This window comes from Nymphaea colorata, chromosome 12, assembly GCF_008831285.2.
Source record: "Nymphaea colorata isolate Beijing-Zhang1983 chromosome 12, ASM883128v2, whole genome shotgun sequence".
Taxonomy (NCBI): domain Eukaryota; kingdom Viridiplantae; phylum Streptophyta; class Magnoliopsida; order Nymphaeales; family Nymphaeaceae; genus Nymphaea; species Nymphaea colorata.
In genome coordinates, this window is record NC_045149.1 from 16,786,182 (window position 1) to 16,802,572 (window position 16,391).

Consider the following 16,391-nt stretch of genomic DNA (forward strand, 5'->3'; position numbering starts at 1 on the left):
TGACGGTGGCCCTAGCATTATTGGAAGTATAATGTGTGAGAAGCAACAAACGCGTTGTTTCCACGCTCACAGAGGCAAGGAAAGAAGCATCTCCCTAGAAAGGCAAAAGTCTCAAGCTTTTCATGGAGAGAGGTCACCCGATCTAGTGACCACAAATCTATTCAAAAGTGGCTGTCGATGACGACCTTAAAGCCATGATGTCAGCGTTCTCCTTGAATTGATTTTGCGGTATATAGATGAAAAAGTGAAGAATATTACAACCATGAAAAGCAAGTTAGTGGCTTGTCCGATTCTTGGCCAGGTAGAGGGAGAGAGATAGAGGCGGTTGCAATGTAGAAAGCGAGTGCTCGTCTTGTGGGTGGTGCAATTGAAATTGTAATGGCTGCCCACGAATCTTAGGGTACCATATCTCATGAAGCTTAACGAAGACAAAAGACAAAAAAGCTCGATGCCCTTCCTGTAAAGCTCCTTATGATTGCATACTTTCGAAGCCATGAATAGCATAAAGGAGTTGGAAACTTGCCAACCTTTCAGGAGACTCTCTCTCTCCCTCTCTCTCTTTGATTGAAACCAAAGCTGCAACTTGCCAAGCTCTCCTGCACACCCATTTTGACTCATGAATGACGTCAGTAAATTCGCTGGATGATAAAGGTATCCTTTACCTTGAAACTCAAACGTTCGACGAGATCCTCGCCTGCACAGAAGACCTGGTTTAATTGGTCTTCGTCGATAAGAGAATTGTTATTTGTCGTGATGAGCAAACAGAAAAATAGTGGATGATTGACAGTGTTACTCAATGAAGAAAAGGACTGCTTCCTTATCATCGATCTACCAACGAAGGAAACAGCCAGACAATGGTCTGTGGTAGCGGCTGCGTAAGGGCAAAGAAGAGAGTAAGGAAGAAGGAAAGAATGCTCTAAGTTGGCAAGACAAAGTCAGATAGAGACCAAAGCTGCATTTCGACTCTTGAAACTGTTGACCTCCTTCAACTTGATAGACTTGAATCTTAGAAACGCACTGATAAGGAAATCTGAGCTGTTGTTAGTCCGCTGCAAATTTTAATTCAAGAAAAGTTTATATAAAAAGTTTAGGCTCCATGCAGCTAACCAAACTAGTTTCAGAACCCACTTCACTTAACTTTCCCCTGACCAAGTTTTTCGAGTAGTCTGGCTACAACCTGTGGGGCAAGTCTTTTGTGGAAGTCAGTACAAGCGTAGGCTTGGGCCCATGCTCTATGGGCGGACTGCACCGGATCAAGTGGGTAGTCCAAAAACGTTTAATAAGTTCGATCTAGGACCGACCAGCGTTTTTCATTTAACGTATAGGCTTGGGCCAGCGCGTTGTATATGTACATGAGGACAAGACGTTAACACCAATGCCCATGTGCTTTCGTCCATTCGCCTTACCGATCTTAACTTTGCAACGGTTTTGTGGAATGTGACATGTTCAGGTTCTTGGAATAAAGAGAAAGATAAGACGCATATAATTGCACTTTTAAAGTATTTCCAAGAACTTCCAGCCTAACTTGAAGATTTGATTCTAAATTTCTTAATGGCCTCTCTTTTTACGTAACAGTGTTAACCTGCACTCCAAGAAAACATACCTACTGAATTTAGGCCTCCAAATCTTATATTACCAAAAAAATGTTGCACAGAAAGACGAAGCACAGTAACAAAAGGCTCTCCTAGCGCAAAGAGGTGCAGAAAGGACCTGCCTGACAGGATCGGTGACGGAAATTTCAATCAGATTTGGCAAACCTGAAGATCCAGGTAGCTGATGAATATACTGGAGAAGATACGATCATGCAGCAAAGACATTCATGATTCACGAAACATATTAGAATTAGAGGTTTGACCAGCACTCGTGGTCGTCTTCCCAACAACGTAAAACTCGGACGCGCAAATGCATCCTAAACCCAACGCACCATCGTCCGCAATTAAGGAAGTTTAAACCCATCACAGGCCACCTAAAGACGAGGACCTTCCATTTTTCCTGATCTCCCTGACTCAAAAAAACATCTAGTCACCTTTCAAGTTGATCCATAAAGTGCCACGATCTTTGTTTGTAACGTACCCTTTTAGGTCTGGTTCTTTCACCAATTCCAGCGCTTCAAAGTACAAGAAACAAAGTTGAAGCGGAGATTAGTGTAAAGTTTGAGAGAATTTGTGACTGCGTACGTGAAAATGTGAAGCATAGGTGACTTGATTGGGATTGTTACATGCAGGGATGCATATTTGACAATTCAATTTTATGGAATTCTTTCTCTTGCGATCTATTAGAAAAATATAAATAAATGAAATTAATAAACTTGAAAAGACTTAATGAAGACAACAACGGTCCGGGAAATGACTTTCTATATTTGTACATTTCGTGTGAAACATATTTGTGTGAACATATACATGGAAGCACTCTAAAGACCGAACAATGGCACGCCCATTCTGACGAAGGAATAGGCGAGTGCACCGGTGAAGATATAGCTATCCACTCTGTCAAGCAAGCCACCTGCAGAATCACCAACAGGTATTCCCAGTAAGATATATTGAGACATTCCATAAAATTGGAATTATATTCTACATTTAAGGTATATATATGACAAACAAAAGGGCGAAGATCATGTAAATTCAGAATATACTTGGACGCATGTTTCGTGAGCACTACAATACATGTAAATTCAGAATATACTTGGACGCATGTTTCGTGAGCACTACAATAGAGAATGTCAATACCATCTATGCATGGTAAATGCTCACATTTAAATCTAATAAAAGGCACACGGCCTGAGACCTGTCATTGCGGATTTTAACGAGAAGAATTACATGACTACGTACTCATAGGATTCCAAAGACAGGAACAAAAGACTGTGAGACCGGGTCCATGCTTCATGTTTCACCAACCAATACCCCTCTATGTTCTTTCCCCAAACCTGCTGCTTGTTTAACAGTTTCATTTTCTTCTTAGAATGTAGGGCTGCAAAGGAGAGCCCTTCATGCTTCATTTAGTACCAATCAAGACACACATGTATGGTACATGTCCAGAATTTGTTTCCCCCTTCGAACCCAACACCTTTCCCATTCCACACCCCCCACCCTCTCTCCCATTCGGTTGCCTAAACAGATTCATTTTCATGAAAATATGAAAATGAGCCACCCTTTTTCTCCTCTCCGATGGAATCTGACATTTCTGGAATCTATCAGATCTAGGAAACTTGTCATATTTCTTTTCATGCTGAAATTTTTAAGCACACCACGAAAAAACAGAAAGGTGCTCTTTCACATATAACAGACTATAAATTGTAAATGTCTCGTGCTAAACGAAATGTAATTTTTTAAAGAATTTTTATTACAGAAAATATTAAATCAAATATTGATCATAAGTTCATTCCATATTTTATGTTATCAAACTATGTCACATGGGTGCTTCTAAATGGCTGCTGCATCCCTGTCGCAACACTGGCATTGGTGCTGGTGCTTTTTTGACACAACACATCCGGTTCAGTCAGCCGAACCAGGCCAAAACTGACCGTTTTAAATGTGCACATAAATAAACTATCTCTAATAAAAAAAAGTTTATATGTAAATATAGACAAATAAGGTCACTGAACAGTTAAATAACTATGCAACAAATGATTTATATACATATATACACACTGAGGTGCACCAGCATTTCACTGGTGTTTCTTTAACATGTGCACATGCATGGGTGCATGGACGCACACCTAAGTTGTTAAATATTGGAAGTTGGACATAAGTTGTTCAAGATACTAAAAAGACAAACATGGACTAATCGGTTTGACTTGGCCCAATTTGATTGACAATATAAATAAATTAACGACATTACATATATTATACAAAGAACGTACATATATTTTTATGAGTCAGAACATTAGTTGGTTGTCCAATGACTAGTCTGACTAATTGACTAGACTGACCAAGTGATTGCTAGCCTAAACACAGATCATTCAATAACTGACTCAACCGACCAGTCAGCAAACTAATCGGGATTTTGACAACTCAGGCAAGATTAAGTTTTACTAGTTATAATTTATAAAGAACCCACAAACAAAGCCTGATAACACACGCATGGCCAAACTCAATTATTTTCAACCAGAAGATAAGTTAGATAGGCACATCAAATCAGTAAAACAGAGTGAAACATAGCAAGCTTCAACTTCATCTATTCATAAAAGTGGGAAACAGAAACATTTCTCCTTACTCCCAAATTCCTCTTTTAAATGCAAGCGAAAATGGAGAAACAATCCCACGCATGGTAAGGATTCCCAACCAACAAACAACCAATAGTAATTTATGAAACAAAACATATTCATAGATTGAATTGGAAGTAACACATACAACATCTGAAATTTCATATCGTCAGTAACCCTCTTATAATCTTATTCAATGTCAACTCTAAAAAGCCAGATATTTTACAGTATGGTCCCAAGCCCTAAGGTGAAGCTGCTTTATTTAACTTGAGTGGGATTAGACTGACAATAAATAAAACACAAAATAATTGATGGTACCAAAGAAACGAGAACCACAATCTTTCAACTTCATATGAACTTCAATGATAAACATAAGCCTGGGAAACATTTTCACTTCTTAATGTCCTTATACAACTGATCAAATTTTAAACATGTTAAACACTACAAATAAACTAACAGTAGTAGAATTTGCACAAGCATTGCCAAAAGTAATGAAGGAAATGTGGCAAGGGGGACATACCATGTCCAGGAATGAGAGAGCCAGAGTCTTTGACACCAGCATCACGCTTGATCATTGACTCAACAAGGTCCCCAAAGAGGGATCCCATGAAATTCAAAACTCCATAAGCCAATGCACTGATGTGGATCACACAATAAGGAAAAAAATGAAAGTATGGAAGGAAATTAGACACAAAAGCTAATGCTTACAGAATAAAGGAGGTATTAGATGTTTAACATAGCAGATTATGATAAAAAACCCATAAACTATATCTATACTGCGCTAATATACACTAAGAAATCCACATAGTACATGCATGCTGGTGTAACATATATAATATAAACCATACTTGCAAATATAGTTCTAAGGTTTCTATAGGTGAGGCTTTCCTCAGGTATTAACTAGCAAATTTTGCTTTTCTTAGGGAAAACTAGGGAATTAAGATATATTATATATATATATATGAGAGAGAAAATTTTGGAATCATGGATTACTATTAAATTCTTACAAACAAAACATTGAAAAAAGTCTAATTAAAATATCGAAACTAAAAAATTTTAAATATATTAACAATTAATTTTCGAAAACTCAGAGGAATATTGTGATACTTTTATAACGTTTTTATTTCAGCAATATTTTCAAAACATCAAGATACATAATGTTTCCATTTTTTGAATTTGATTGATCCTTTGCATTATATATATATAATAGTCTTCCTTGTTTTCTTCTCCAGCATAGGAGAATCAAGGTGCAAACCTCACTATCGGCATGGCAATAATGACAGACGACAATACTATAAGGTTGAACCATTGAAGTCGAGACATAAATGTGTGTTTTATTCCAGATAAAATAATTTGCATTAGGCAAAAATTTCATACATGGATAGAGTTTTTTGTCCATCGAAATATGAAAGCACAAATTGTTCATAAAATCCACAAAAGTTAAATTTGAAACAAGATTTCTAATCTAAGTCACACGGATACGTGGGTTTGCCCACGTATCCCGTGTCAATACGCAATTCGGACACGGATACGGCATGGATACGTTTTGGAATGGGTAAGACCCGATCCGAACCCAAAAAACCCGATTTTAACTTGTCGAGCTCTTCTCCCATTCACCCGACGAGGCTTCACGTTAGGGTTTATGCAGACCAGATCGTCGGCAGCTATGGCGGGCGACGGTAAAGACTTCCGGCGACCCAAGGCGACGTCCGGCGACGGACAGGTAAGTGGGTTTTCTTTTTTTCTTTTTGATATTAGAAGTTAGGGTTCGTGTTCTTCATATGGGAGTTTTTTTTTCTGTTTTTGGATTTGCCGATTTGGGGGTTTTTTTCTGTTTTTGGATTTGCTGATTTTCACAACTGCACAATACATATCAATGAGCTCAATCTTTCTGAACTTGACCATTTAGCAGTGACATCTTTGTCGAGTGTTGTTCACTTGAACAGTAAACTCAGTAAAGGGGAACAGCATCGGTTTTTGGCGCTTCTGTTCTAGCAGCCGTTGATATGGTCTGTTACAGATTGACAAATTGCACCTGTTACAGATTCTCTGAAGTGGGAATCGGGGCATTTTGTTTTACATTAGATTTGGAAACCATCTTTCTATCCCAAGCCCCACTTGGCATTACATTTACATAACCAATAAAGCATAAGAAGTATACTTGTATGATTTTCCCTGTTGTAAGCATTCCTCTGAACCAGACCTGTTAGAGACTTTGTTCATTGTTAATTTGTTATGCTTCCTTATGCACTTATAATCTTGATTTTTGAGATGTTGAACCCTTGTGTTTTATTCCTTCAATTGTATGTTCATTATATGTTTTAATGTAGTATGGCGGACAAACAATGTTTTGTTTGTGACTTTAAGAGTGAACTATCAATTTAATGTTTTTTTTTTTTCAATTTATAATTTTTGAGAATATTTTCCATATCCACGTATCCTAGAATTGTGAAAATTGCCGTGTCCGTACCCGTATCCTCGTATCGCACCCGCACCCGTGTGACTTAGCTTCTAATGTGACCTTTCCATCAAAGAGGTTGCATTATGCACAAAAAACTAGTTACTACGACAAATCAAATCAGAGAGACTGAAATGTACCTTATCAATGAGGCTGGCCACTGAAGGATCTTGGACAACACGATTGTAGTCATTACACATCCAGCTAAGCCGGCAAAAGCTCCTTCCAATGTCTTTTTTGGGCTAATGGTTGTAAGTGGTGTTCGGCCAATCGCCTGAAAACAACAAACACAACAGCCTGAGACTAACTAGCCATTTTTATACAAATAAAAGATGTTCATTTATTTAACTCTCCTTGCCTATAGGGAGATACTAACACCTACTCATCGGCTAATGTATATAGGGTAAAAAAAGGTCAAAGTCAGAAAAAAATTGGCCGTTCCTGCAAGAGAGTTTAAACAATTCAATAGTCCGACATTTAATGTACGGCAACATTAGGCCATGTATTTAAGTGTCATAGCAATGTAAGCAAACAAATTGGAATTCAAAATATGTTCACAATATCAATTTGGAACGACATACAACAGATTGTATTAACATAAAAAGAGCATGAGAAAGCTAAAGGAATAGCAAGAACGAAATACAGAAGCAACATATGATCTAAGATATTCATGTTCGACATTGGGAGCTTACTTAGTCTTAGCGTTGTGCAAAAGACCATATCCGAGACAGCTAAATACTTCATTTGTCGGGTCACAAATGTTTCTGATACAATAGAAAATGACAAAAAACCTCAAACCAAATCTGGCCTCACTGCAACCCTACCTCGAATTTTCAAAATTAGATCTGTTAGAATCTCTATGTTAGTTTTTTATAACTATTTCTTGTGCCTGTTTTCCCAAAAGCATTCATGTAACCAATGACTGATGATAGCATGAGCAGAGAAAAGATTTAGTGAATTTTTGCCTCAATTCTACCCATAAAGCATTTGATACCACAGAACTAAGGAAGATTATGCTGCCACAAAAGAGAAAATGAGTACTCAAACAGGAAGGCGGGTCTTGGGGCATGTAGCAATCAATCTCATTATTTTAACAATACATGTGCTATTTGAGGCAATAGCCACACGATAGAGGTTGACAACCTATTAGACATGCCAATACAGATCTATAATGTACTCATTGGCTCATTCCAGATGAAAATAGTGAAACCCCCGATAAGTAGTTTGGTAAAAAAGACTGGAGTATAGATACCTTCCCAACTAGATATGCAGAAGTATCTGCTGCAATTACACTGCTTATAGAAATCAATGTTGCAACAAGGCCAACAGTCCAGTGGGCTTGACCCCCAAGAAGAAATGGCCAACTAGCTCCAATTTCTGTCAATCACAAACTGGTTAAACACCAAATTTTAGTAGATAACTCATCTCAGACAATGAACAAAGAACTAATCTGAGAAGCAAAATGCCATGGTCAAGTACATAAGAGAGAGAGAATAGTGTGTTTCACTTAGAGCACCTAACCCTATTTTGGACCACATACGTGGAGTCCACCACTTGTTCCACCTTAAACAAAGGGTAGGCACACAAGGTGCAAGGCAGAATAGAGACTGGGCAACAGATCAAGTACTGACCCAAATGCAACTGAACTTAGAGAACTTTATTCCGGATTGGTTGAATCTGCTCAGGATCACCAAATTCTGGATTGTTTCATTCAACACCAATTCTAACTATTACTAAAGTTCACTAAGAAATAAACTATACTTTTTTATCAGAAACAAACTGAACTAATGCATACTGTTATTGGTTGTTATTATTATCTAGCTGTATTCATAACTATAGTTATTTGATTGTATTTACTTGATTGCTACTTGCCATGTTATAGGTATGTTCAACCTTTTCATTATTTTGTCGTAAAAGTACAACATAAAAATTTATGCATGACCTGAACTGGCCGAGTGACCCTGACCCAGTAGTCAGCTGAACCGAGTTTGATTCATGGGTTTGTCAACTACGTTTTTTACCAAATCAAGAATCTCAAACAGGGAACTTCTCCATAGGTATTCACAGAACCATTTCTATTTCATATGTTTAATTTAACAACTGACCAAACTAAGGATATTTTTAACAGAAAAGCAAGGTCAGAACATAGGTCTAATAAAAAAAATTGATCAATCAAATTCTGAGTTATGACAAGGAATTAAATAACTATGGTTTAATCAATCTATTTGAGACAAGATTATTTAATTTAGTAAATCTTTGTGTTCAGATCTATGTCACATGGGGTAGGGGTATGATACACGTACGGGTACGGACATGTGCGTACGGGTACGACGATTTTAGAAAATTTTAAATTCTCAAAATTAAAGGAAAATGAGAGGAAAGTATAGAATCTTAGTGGAAGGGAAATACAAAAGAAGAGAAAAATCAAAATTAAAGAAAAAATTAAGTTTGAAAATAAAAGTTTAAATGTTTTAAAATGCAGCCGTACCCAGCTGCATCCACATACCCACATCGCCGTACCCATGTACTGACATGGTTACCTAGGCAAATCACACGTACCCATGTCACATAGGTTCAAATACATGTAAAGGAAATAATAAGAACAAGAACTTGGAAATAAGACTTACAAAATAGTTGGCATTTCAGGGACAAAAAGTTTCTTTCTGTTAGCCTTGATCTGCAGGCTCTAATAATGGTGACAATTGATAAGGGAGAGCAAGACACCATTCACTGGTGATTGATGCAGAATTTGGCATCTACAAGGCCTTTCAATGTAGGTCATTCAAAGTACTTTCTTAATTTGTTAATGATGTCATAGAAACACCAGGAATTCCTCACACTTCTTGTCCTTTTCTTGCAACTGCTTTTGACATTTCTTTCCTTCACCAAATTGATGGTGTTGTCAACAATCAAATACCGTTTCTTGGAGTCATATAAATTATTTTGGCTAAAATGACTGTTCAACTACAAGGATGATGAAACCTGAGAACATATAGTTAACAAAGAATATCGCAAAGTACTAAAATGTTTATGCCCTCAATTTAACAAACAAGAAAGCCAAGAAAACATACTAGTATTCAAGGCAGGGGCTGCCAGACCACATCGAAGCTTCACCCAGAAGCAAGGAAGGTAACCACAGTAAAAGAGCCCAAAGATTGCACTACTCAGCTGTGCAAAACGAGGATTCCCTCGCTGCAAAACCAATGCCATTGCTACGATGAAGGCAGATGATGTCACAGAAATGTCCATATGACCAAAATACCTAGTCATGAAGGATAAATAGGTAAGCAAAAATTACACACTTCATAGATTAATATACTACAAAACAGATATCGGAATTTTGAACAGGTGGCATTCCATAGATTTTTATGTCTCTGCACAATCTCAAGTAAACGTGAGAAAATGACAGGAAAAAAACATTAAGAAGTTTCCCATGCTATAATACAAATGCAGTCCAAGTTATATATGTGGTCGTTGATGAGAAAATTCATGTGCTATTACTAACAGTGTGCTAAAGTAATGGATTACTTAAAGTAAGCATTATATTTTTTTTCAGCCTGTGATATCCTGTTCTCCTCTTTTCTTTGTGATCCTGCATTTCTTTCAGGGTTCTCTCTCTCTCTCTCTCTCTCTCTCTCTCTCTCTCTCTCTCTCTCTCTCTCTCTCTACGAAAGGCTGCAAGCCCTCTCCTTCTCTCCGTGGGTGAGGGCCAGCAGCAGCCCTCCCTCTCACACACAAATCTTCTCTTTCATTCTCTATTCCTTTCTCTTTCACTGCTATAGATAAGGGCCATCAGCCATCACATCAGCCCTTGCCCCTCTCTCATGGACGGCAAATTCTCTCTGTCTTTTAAACTAGGCATCAGGCAGGCTGGGCACCTGTCCGGGTAGTTGGGTTCCTGCTCGTTTTTGGCTCCTAGATTGAACCAGGTGATGTGTGTGCATGTACAATACTCTTTTAATTTTGTCACAGTTGGCCCAGGCCCCAGCATGGGTATTGATGGTCAGGCCAGCCTGAGCCTGACACTTATCGGCCCAAGCCAGGCCAATGCCTAGCCCTACTCTCTTTGTGTTGCAAGTTCTATCTTTTTCTCTTATTTGTTTCATATTAGGATCTGAATTTTCAATTGCTGAATGTTGAACCGCATGTTCCGTATTAAGATAATATTTTTATTGAATTGCTTAATGATGAACTGCGGCTGCTTCACATGAAGATCTGGTTTCTTCGTTTTTTCACCAGCATTAATGTTCATGAAACACCTCTTAAACTAGAAGACTTTGGCCATGTTGGTTTAGTTTGTATCATTTATTATGGCCCAATAATTTAAAATTTCAAAGTGAAATCTCTTGCAGCTGAAATCCAAAAACTTTCAACTGACATCTTCTACATTGTTGAACTTGAGCTGACCAGCTCAAAATTCAAAATTATTTCCATGTATTCTAACTTCTAAGTAACCAAATGCTGCTCTTCCAAGTTCGATATATAGCCGTTTTTTTTTTCAACTTCAATCAATATTTACGAAAATCAGATACGCAAATTATGTTTTATAAGGTTTTAAAATTAAGCATCTTAGTGTTTTTCCATTGATTTTAGACATCAAGGTTCTATAAATTTTTGCATTATCTTGACTTAATTGAGTTTATTATATTCTTACCAAAACATATGTGCAGTTGATTGTTCAAGTTTGAAAAAATGCCACAAACAGTTCCAGCTAGGGAACATTCAGTTGAAGAAGGTTGTGACGAAAGAAAATAGGAAATTTGAGTTCCAACTTCCAACTATTGCAAACAAAATTTAGAGGTGGCATAGCAAGAATGAAGCAACATTTAGCTGGAACTCACAAAGGTGCAAAGACAAAAAACAGCTACTGATTACGCATATAGCTTGACTTGGATCATAGACTCGCAAATAGATAAAACACAATGCATGAGGAAGCCACGTTGACCTAATCAGAAGAGCAAATGCAAAGGTCCAATGCAGTAAAACGTAGCAGGCCAACTTACAGCGTCATCAAGGGCATGGCAGCAGAAATGACAGAACAAACTCTCGAGAGATATCTAGGAGGCGGTGTCATTCCGGCAGCTATACCACGGCTTCGAACCAATGCAAAATATTCTCTTGTACCAGCAAATACGGCAGCAGCCATCATAACCGTGAAGAACCAACCCCCAGCCAAGACCATACCACCAACGCCGATACCAATTCCAAGACCGAAAACAACGCGATTCTTCAACTGGCTCCCTTGATGTTTTTGCTGTTGATTAGTCGGAGAACTGTCTTGCTTCTCTTCCGAAACCTCCATTTTCTCAATCTGATCCTCGATTACAATATTCTACTTGAAGATTGTTAAAAAGCTAAATCATAAGTTTGCTCCATCCATTCACAGTTAGTATAAAGCAGCATCAACTTAATTTATCATACAAAGGATTTTAATTAGCAAAATTTGACCCCAGAAAGAAATATCACGGCAGCCCATATTGCGAAATATGCGCTGCATCCCTTTTTGGATTGAATTGCAACTTATACTGTAGAATTTTCTTTTTTCTCGCTTGAAAATTGTTCACAGGAATTAATAGGAAAATATAGAAAAGAGCCTGCCGTACTGTCAATCATACATCGTGCTGCTTCTTGGATTGAATTAAATGCATCTTTCGAGATTTTCCATTTCCTTTAAGTTTTTCGTCCAAGACACGACGCAATAGTCTAGTTTACAGAAAGAATATAGATACAAAAGAAAAGAACACCTGTTTCTCCTCTTCCTCTGGCTTCGCACCGGCGGCGACGTCGGTGAAAACCCAGCAACCACCACGCTTGACCGGCAGCTTCTGAAGCTCGAATTCGCCAAATAAATTGCATGATTCGGATGCGATAACCAACCCGAACTTCGGTCTCAAAGAGAAGGCCGTGGGCCTTAAAGGAGGGCGAGAGAGGCGAGAGGATAGGGACGAAGGGACGAGTGGATGAAGGGATCTGAGCCGACAGGAATGGAGATTAACAGCCATGACCGCACCTCCGATAATTAGGGCAGCTTCAGAGGTATCATCGAGAAGGGAAGCATCGTCGTCTTCGTCCTTCCCGTCGAAGGAAGGAAACCCTAGCTCCGCAGAGGCAAAATGCGCGGGGCCGCGGGATTTGGAGGGTGCGCCAGCAGCAAAGGCGCGGACGGGGAACGCCCCTTCCCTCGGTATTGGACGTGATCCTGTATCGTGCTGCTCGCTGAGACCGCGCTCCCAGTTCTTATCCCTTGATCCGCCGAACTACTGCATAAGCAAATCGGATCGGATCGTGATGTAGTGTGGTTCGACATACTTGGGCTAGCTGTAAGTTTAAGATCCATTTCGCGGGCGAATCAATTACCCATTAGCTTTCAAATAGGTCGCGCGAAGAACCTAAAATGATTCAAAAGTATGTTGTTTTAATTTAAAATTAATTGATAACCTTTTCCTTATTCCATGTTATTTCTTTGTGATGTGGTTAGGGTTGGATTGATGTCTGGTGATTTAAAAGTATTATATTTTAATTTAAAATTAATTAATAAAAAGGATTTTAGCAGTATTTTCGGAAGACTCAGATCTAAGATCTTTATTTTGATGAATAATAGGTGCATGCGAATTGACTTGGGAAATCTACCACCTTAGAATCTTGAACTTGAATGGCTGTTTGGTAACATGTATCTGTCCTAAAAATTGTGACAAATTCGTTTTATGAATCTGCCCCAACTTATAGTGCACATACTTTACTATTACCAAATAGCCCCTAAAGTGGTAGTTTGGAGTTGAATCAGATCCAAGAGAGTGTCAAACTTAGACATCCTTATCAGCATGTAATACAAAATAGCGGAGTGAGGCGTGAAGTTGTAGCAAACCACAAATTTTACTTTATTTACATATGAAAAAATAACTATTTTTGTTTTTTTTTTCATATATAAGTGCTCCTTAGAGTTTGAAATTTAAACCTCTACATCAACCAACCATGGAGTATCTCACATTCAATAAATAATCAAAACGATTTGTTATTTCGAACATTTAATCGTATAAAACTCCATTTTTCTTGAAATATCATTCCTCTGGAATTTTCAATGGCTCTTCTGACACTTATCTGGTGTTTGTTTGAACAATCCTGTTACATTTCATCCCCGCAGCAGATCACCATCTCCATGCGACATGTGATCCCAACATTTTAAATGGCCGACCTTCTACACACCATTGAAAGTTATCATAACTTATACATAATATACATGAATGAATTACATGCATGTCCGAACACGTCGTGCAGTTTTTCCAATTTTTCTCGTTCGCATGTGCATGTGCATGCGCATGCTTTAATGGCCACTGGTTTCCTAAGGATTTGCATCTCAAAAGCATGGCAGCCATGCACGACACGGTGAAATGTGGGCCGTGGAAATGAATTTAGATTACGATATGATTTTGACTATTTGGATCATTGCTTGTTCCTTTAAAATTAAATTGCTTAAATTTGCTTTTTCAAGAAAAAAAGAACTTTCGCCTATATGCTCTTTTATATATATATATATATATATATATATATATATATATATATATATATATATATATATATATATATATATATATATATATTATATGAAGCTGGATTCCTTTGGCCCTATCTGCACGCATTGAGGGATGGATGGCCAGAAAAATTCCATTCCTTTGTATGTGTATAAGTATATAACGTCAGATTCCTCTGACCATCTAGAATAATCCAATATCTAAGGCTGCAACATGAAAGGACAGGTGGCTATATATATATAACCGAGACCACTTAGGTTGGATAGAAACTAGATCTCTTAAATTGTATTTTGTTAAAATATATTTTAAACAAAATATGAATATTCTAAAATGTTCACTAAATCGATGTAAAATGAGTCTTCGTTCAAGTAGGTTATATAAAAAATATAAAATTTTTTACTAGTGAAATTTTGTCGTTATAAAAGCCTTGATTTTTCTATTACTATAGAAATGCTATTTGACTCAAAAAAACATTAACAAATAAACATTCTTAAGAACATATTTATATAGTAATGGGCTTGAGAAAAAAATGTTTAAACCCTCAATTTTGAGGAGTCAGATTTTTACCTCTCACTCAGTGGTCTTTGAACTACGAATTACTATATACATATGCCCTTTGCCCAATTAAGAACAACTTTTTTTTACTCTCATTGAAGCTGAAAAATGAAAGCTCACTTGTGCCTCGGACTGAGACCCAGTTTACAACAACTAAGCAGAACCCACAAGAAACCATCCAAGCCGCCGTCCATAAACCAGAAAAACAACCCCAAGAATTTAGATGTTAAAATGCATAATGCTACCAAACCAACATCCCAACGACCAAACAAGACAAGAAACGAGAAAAATCAAGCAAGAGCAACAATGGCGAACTGCGACGGAACCGATCAAGGAGGGCAGATGAAGCCAGGAGGAGGAGTCTTCCCGCAGGTTATGAGAAGCTGAAGGGCAAGAGGAAGGTAGATGTTGAGGTTCAGAACCTTGAGCCTGAGCGTGGTGCAGAGGCAAGCGGCAGCCTCAAGCTCCACCAGTCCTTGCAGCAGCGGGCAGCAGGCGTTCTCCGCAGGGTCCCCAAGCCCGACGTGCACCAACCCGCCGAGCACATCCACACACGCACCTAATTTCAGCGCATTAACAGGGCACGTTGGAGCTGTCGATGATGGTGGCGGCATACATCCGCCGCCACTACCATCGCAGTTGCTGCCACCACCGCCACTCCCCCCACCACCATAGGGTGGATTGCTTGGATACCAACCACCACCACCGCCGGGCTGACAGTGACTTGGTGGAAGCGTCTTACGGTTGTGGCCGTGGCATGGGTCGGGGTCTGAACATGAACTACACCCTAGTGCTGGGAAGGCTGAAGATACCAGAACCATGCAAATGAAGAGAGAAGCAGTCATTTTTCGAGTCCCCATCTTCTGGGCTTCTCCGAGGCGCTTCATTGCACTCCCAACTGGTTTTTATAGACAGTGAAATGCATAAACTATTCAAAAGGATTGGTGGGTTGAAAAATTCTATGTGAATCCGTGACTCGCTCTTTTTTATAATGTGCAGAAATGGAAAAGGAACTATTATGAGTGCCATCCCTCTTGCATTCTGTGAAGAAATGGGCGTGGCCAATCAGTGATAAGGCCGTTCGTCTTGAAGCAAGAACCAAAGATTTGGAGTCATGTGGCGTGGCCTTGCACATCCGTGAACTAGATTTTTTGGGGTCTCGAATCTCCATGCAGAGCTGCTCGATCTCTTTAGCTCTCTGTGGTTGATCAGACTGTCATCTTCTTCTTTTTAGCAGATTTAATGGCGTTTGTCCACGAGCTCTAAGACTGCAGTGCAGATTGATAGTACTTAGATCAAGCAACGAGACAAAATCCGAGCTGGAGTCTACTGGTAGCCCACAGAATGATGGAAGCATTTGCAGTGGAGCAAGGCGCCTTTTGATCTTTGTTCCGCTGGTCCTTCTTCCTATATGTTAGGTCCAGCTATGGATGCATCATGTGACATCTCATTCTGTTATATCTTTTATATCAATTTTATGTATTGAAGATGTTTATATTTTATATCCATAATCGTTACTTCGGAAAGCTGGTCCTATATATGTCGGGAAAATTGGAAAATAAGATGCATGCGACAGATCTTCGTGCTAACGCAACTTTGGACTAATCACCAGCTGCTCACCCCGAGAACTAATCAGCTTTATATGTTT

General features: G+C 38.6%; 2 protein-coding genes across 2 annotated transcripts; both read right to left on the bottom strand.

Annotated features, from left to right (window-relative positions):
• Nucleotides 1–2,269: 2,269 nt before the first annotated feature.
• Nucleotides 2,270–13,817, bottom strand: LOC116265281 (phosphatidate cytidylyltransferase 5, chloroplastic). The gene is made up of 8 exons (XM_031645836.1): nt 13,809–13,817; nt 12,404–12,916; nt 11,663–11,991; nt 9,731–9,921; nt 7,912–8,036; nt 6,800–6,933; nt 4,722–4,837; nt 2,270–2,502 (listed from the first exon to the last, which is right to left on the bottom strand). Exons 1-8 carry the CDS (start codon nt 13,815–13,817, stop codon nt 2,411–2,413), a joined length of 1,509 nt encoding a protein of 502 aa, XP_031501696.1. The 3' UTR covers nt 2,270–2,410.
• Nucleotides 13,818–14,812: 995 nt separating this feature from the next.
• On the bottom strand, nt 14,813–15,722 carry LOC116266184 (36.4 kDa proline-rich protein-like). Its single transcript, XM_031647297.2, has one exon. The coding sequence runs from the start codon at nt 15,628–15,630 to the stop codon at nt 15,073–15,075; it is 558 nt and encodes a 185-aa protein (XP_031503157.1). The 5' UTR covers nt 15,631–15,722; the 3' UTR covers nt 14,813–15,072.
• Nucleotides 15,723–16,391: the final 669 nt, after the last annotated feature.

What these genes read in the sequence shown, in the direction of transcription:
- LOC116265281 (XM_031645836.1), bottom strand. An exon ending in GCCATGCCCTTGATGACGCT is followed by an intron (nt 9,922 to 11,662) that starts GTAAGTTGGCCT and finishes CTTCATGACTAG; the next exon opens with GTATTTTGGTCATATGGACA. An exon ending in CTGCATATCTAGTTGGGAAG is followed by an intron (nt 6,934 to 7,911) that starts GTATCTATACTC and finishes TGTTGTTTTCAG; the next exon opens with GCGATTGGCCGAACACCACT.
- LOC116266184 (XM_031647297.2), bottom strand. Translation starts at nt 15,630, where the DNA reads ATGAAGCGCCTCGGAGAAGCCCAGAAGATGGGGACTCGAAAAATGACT.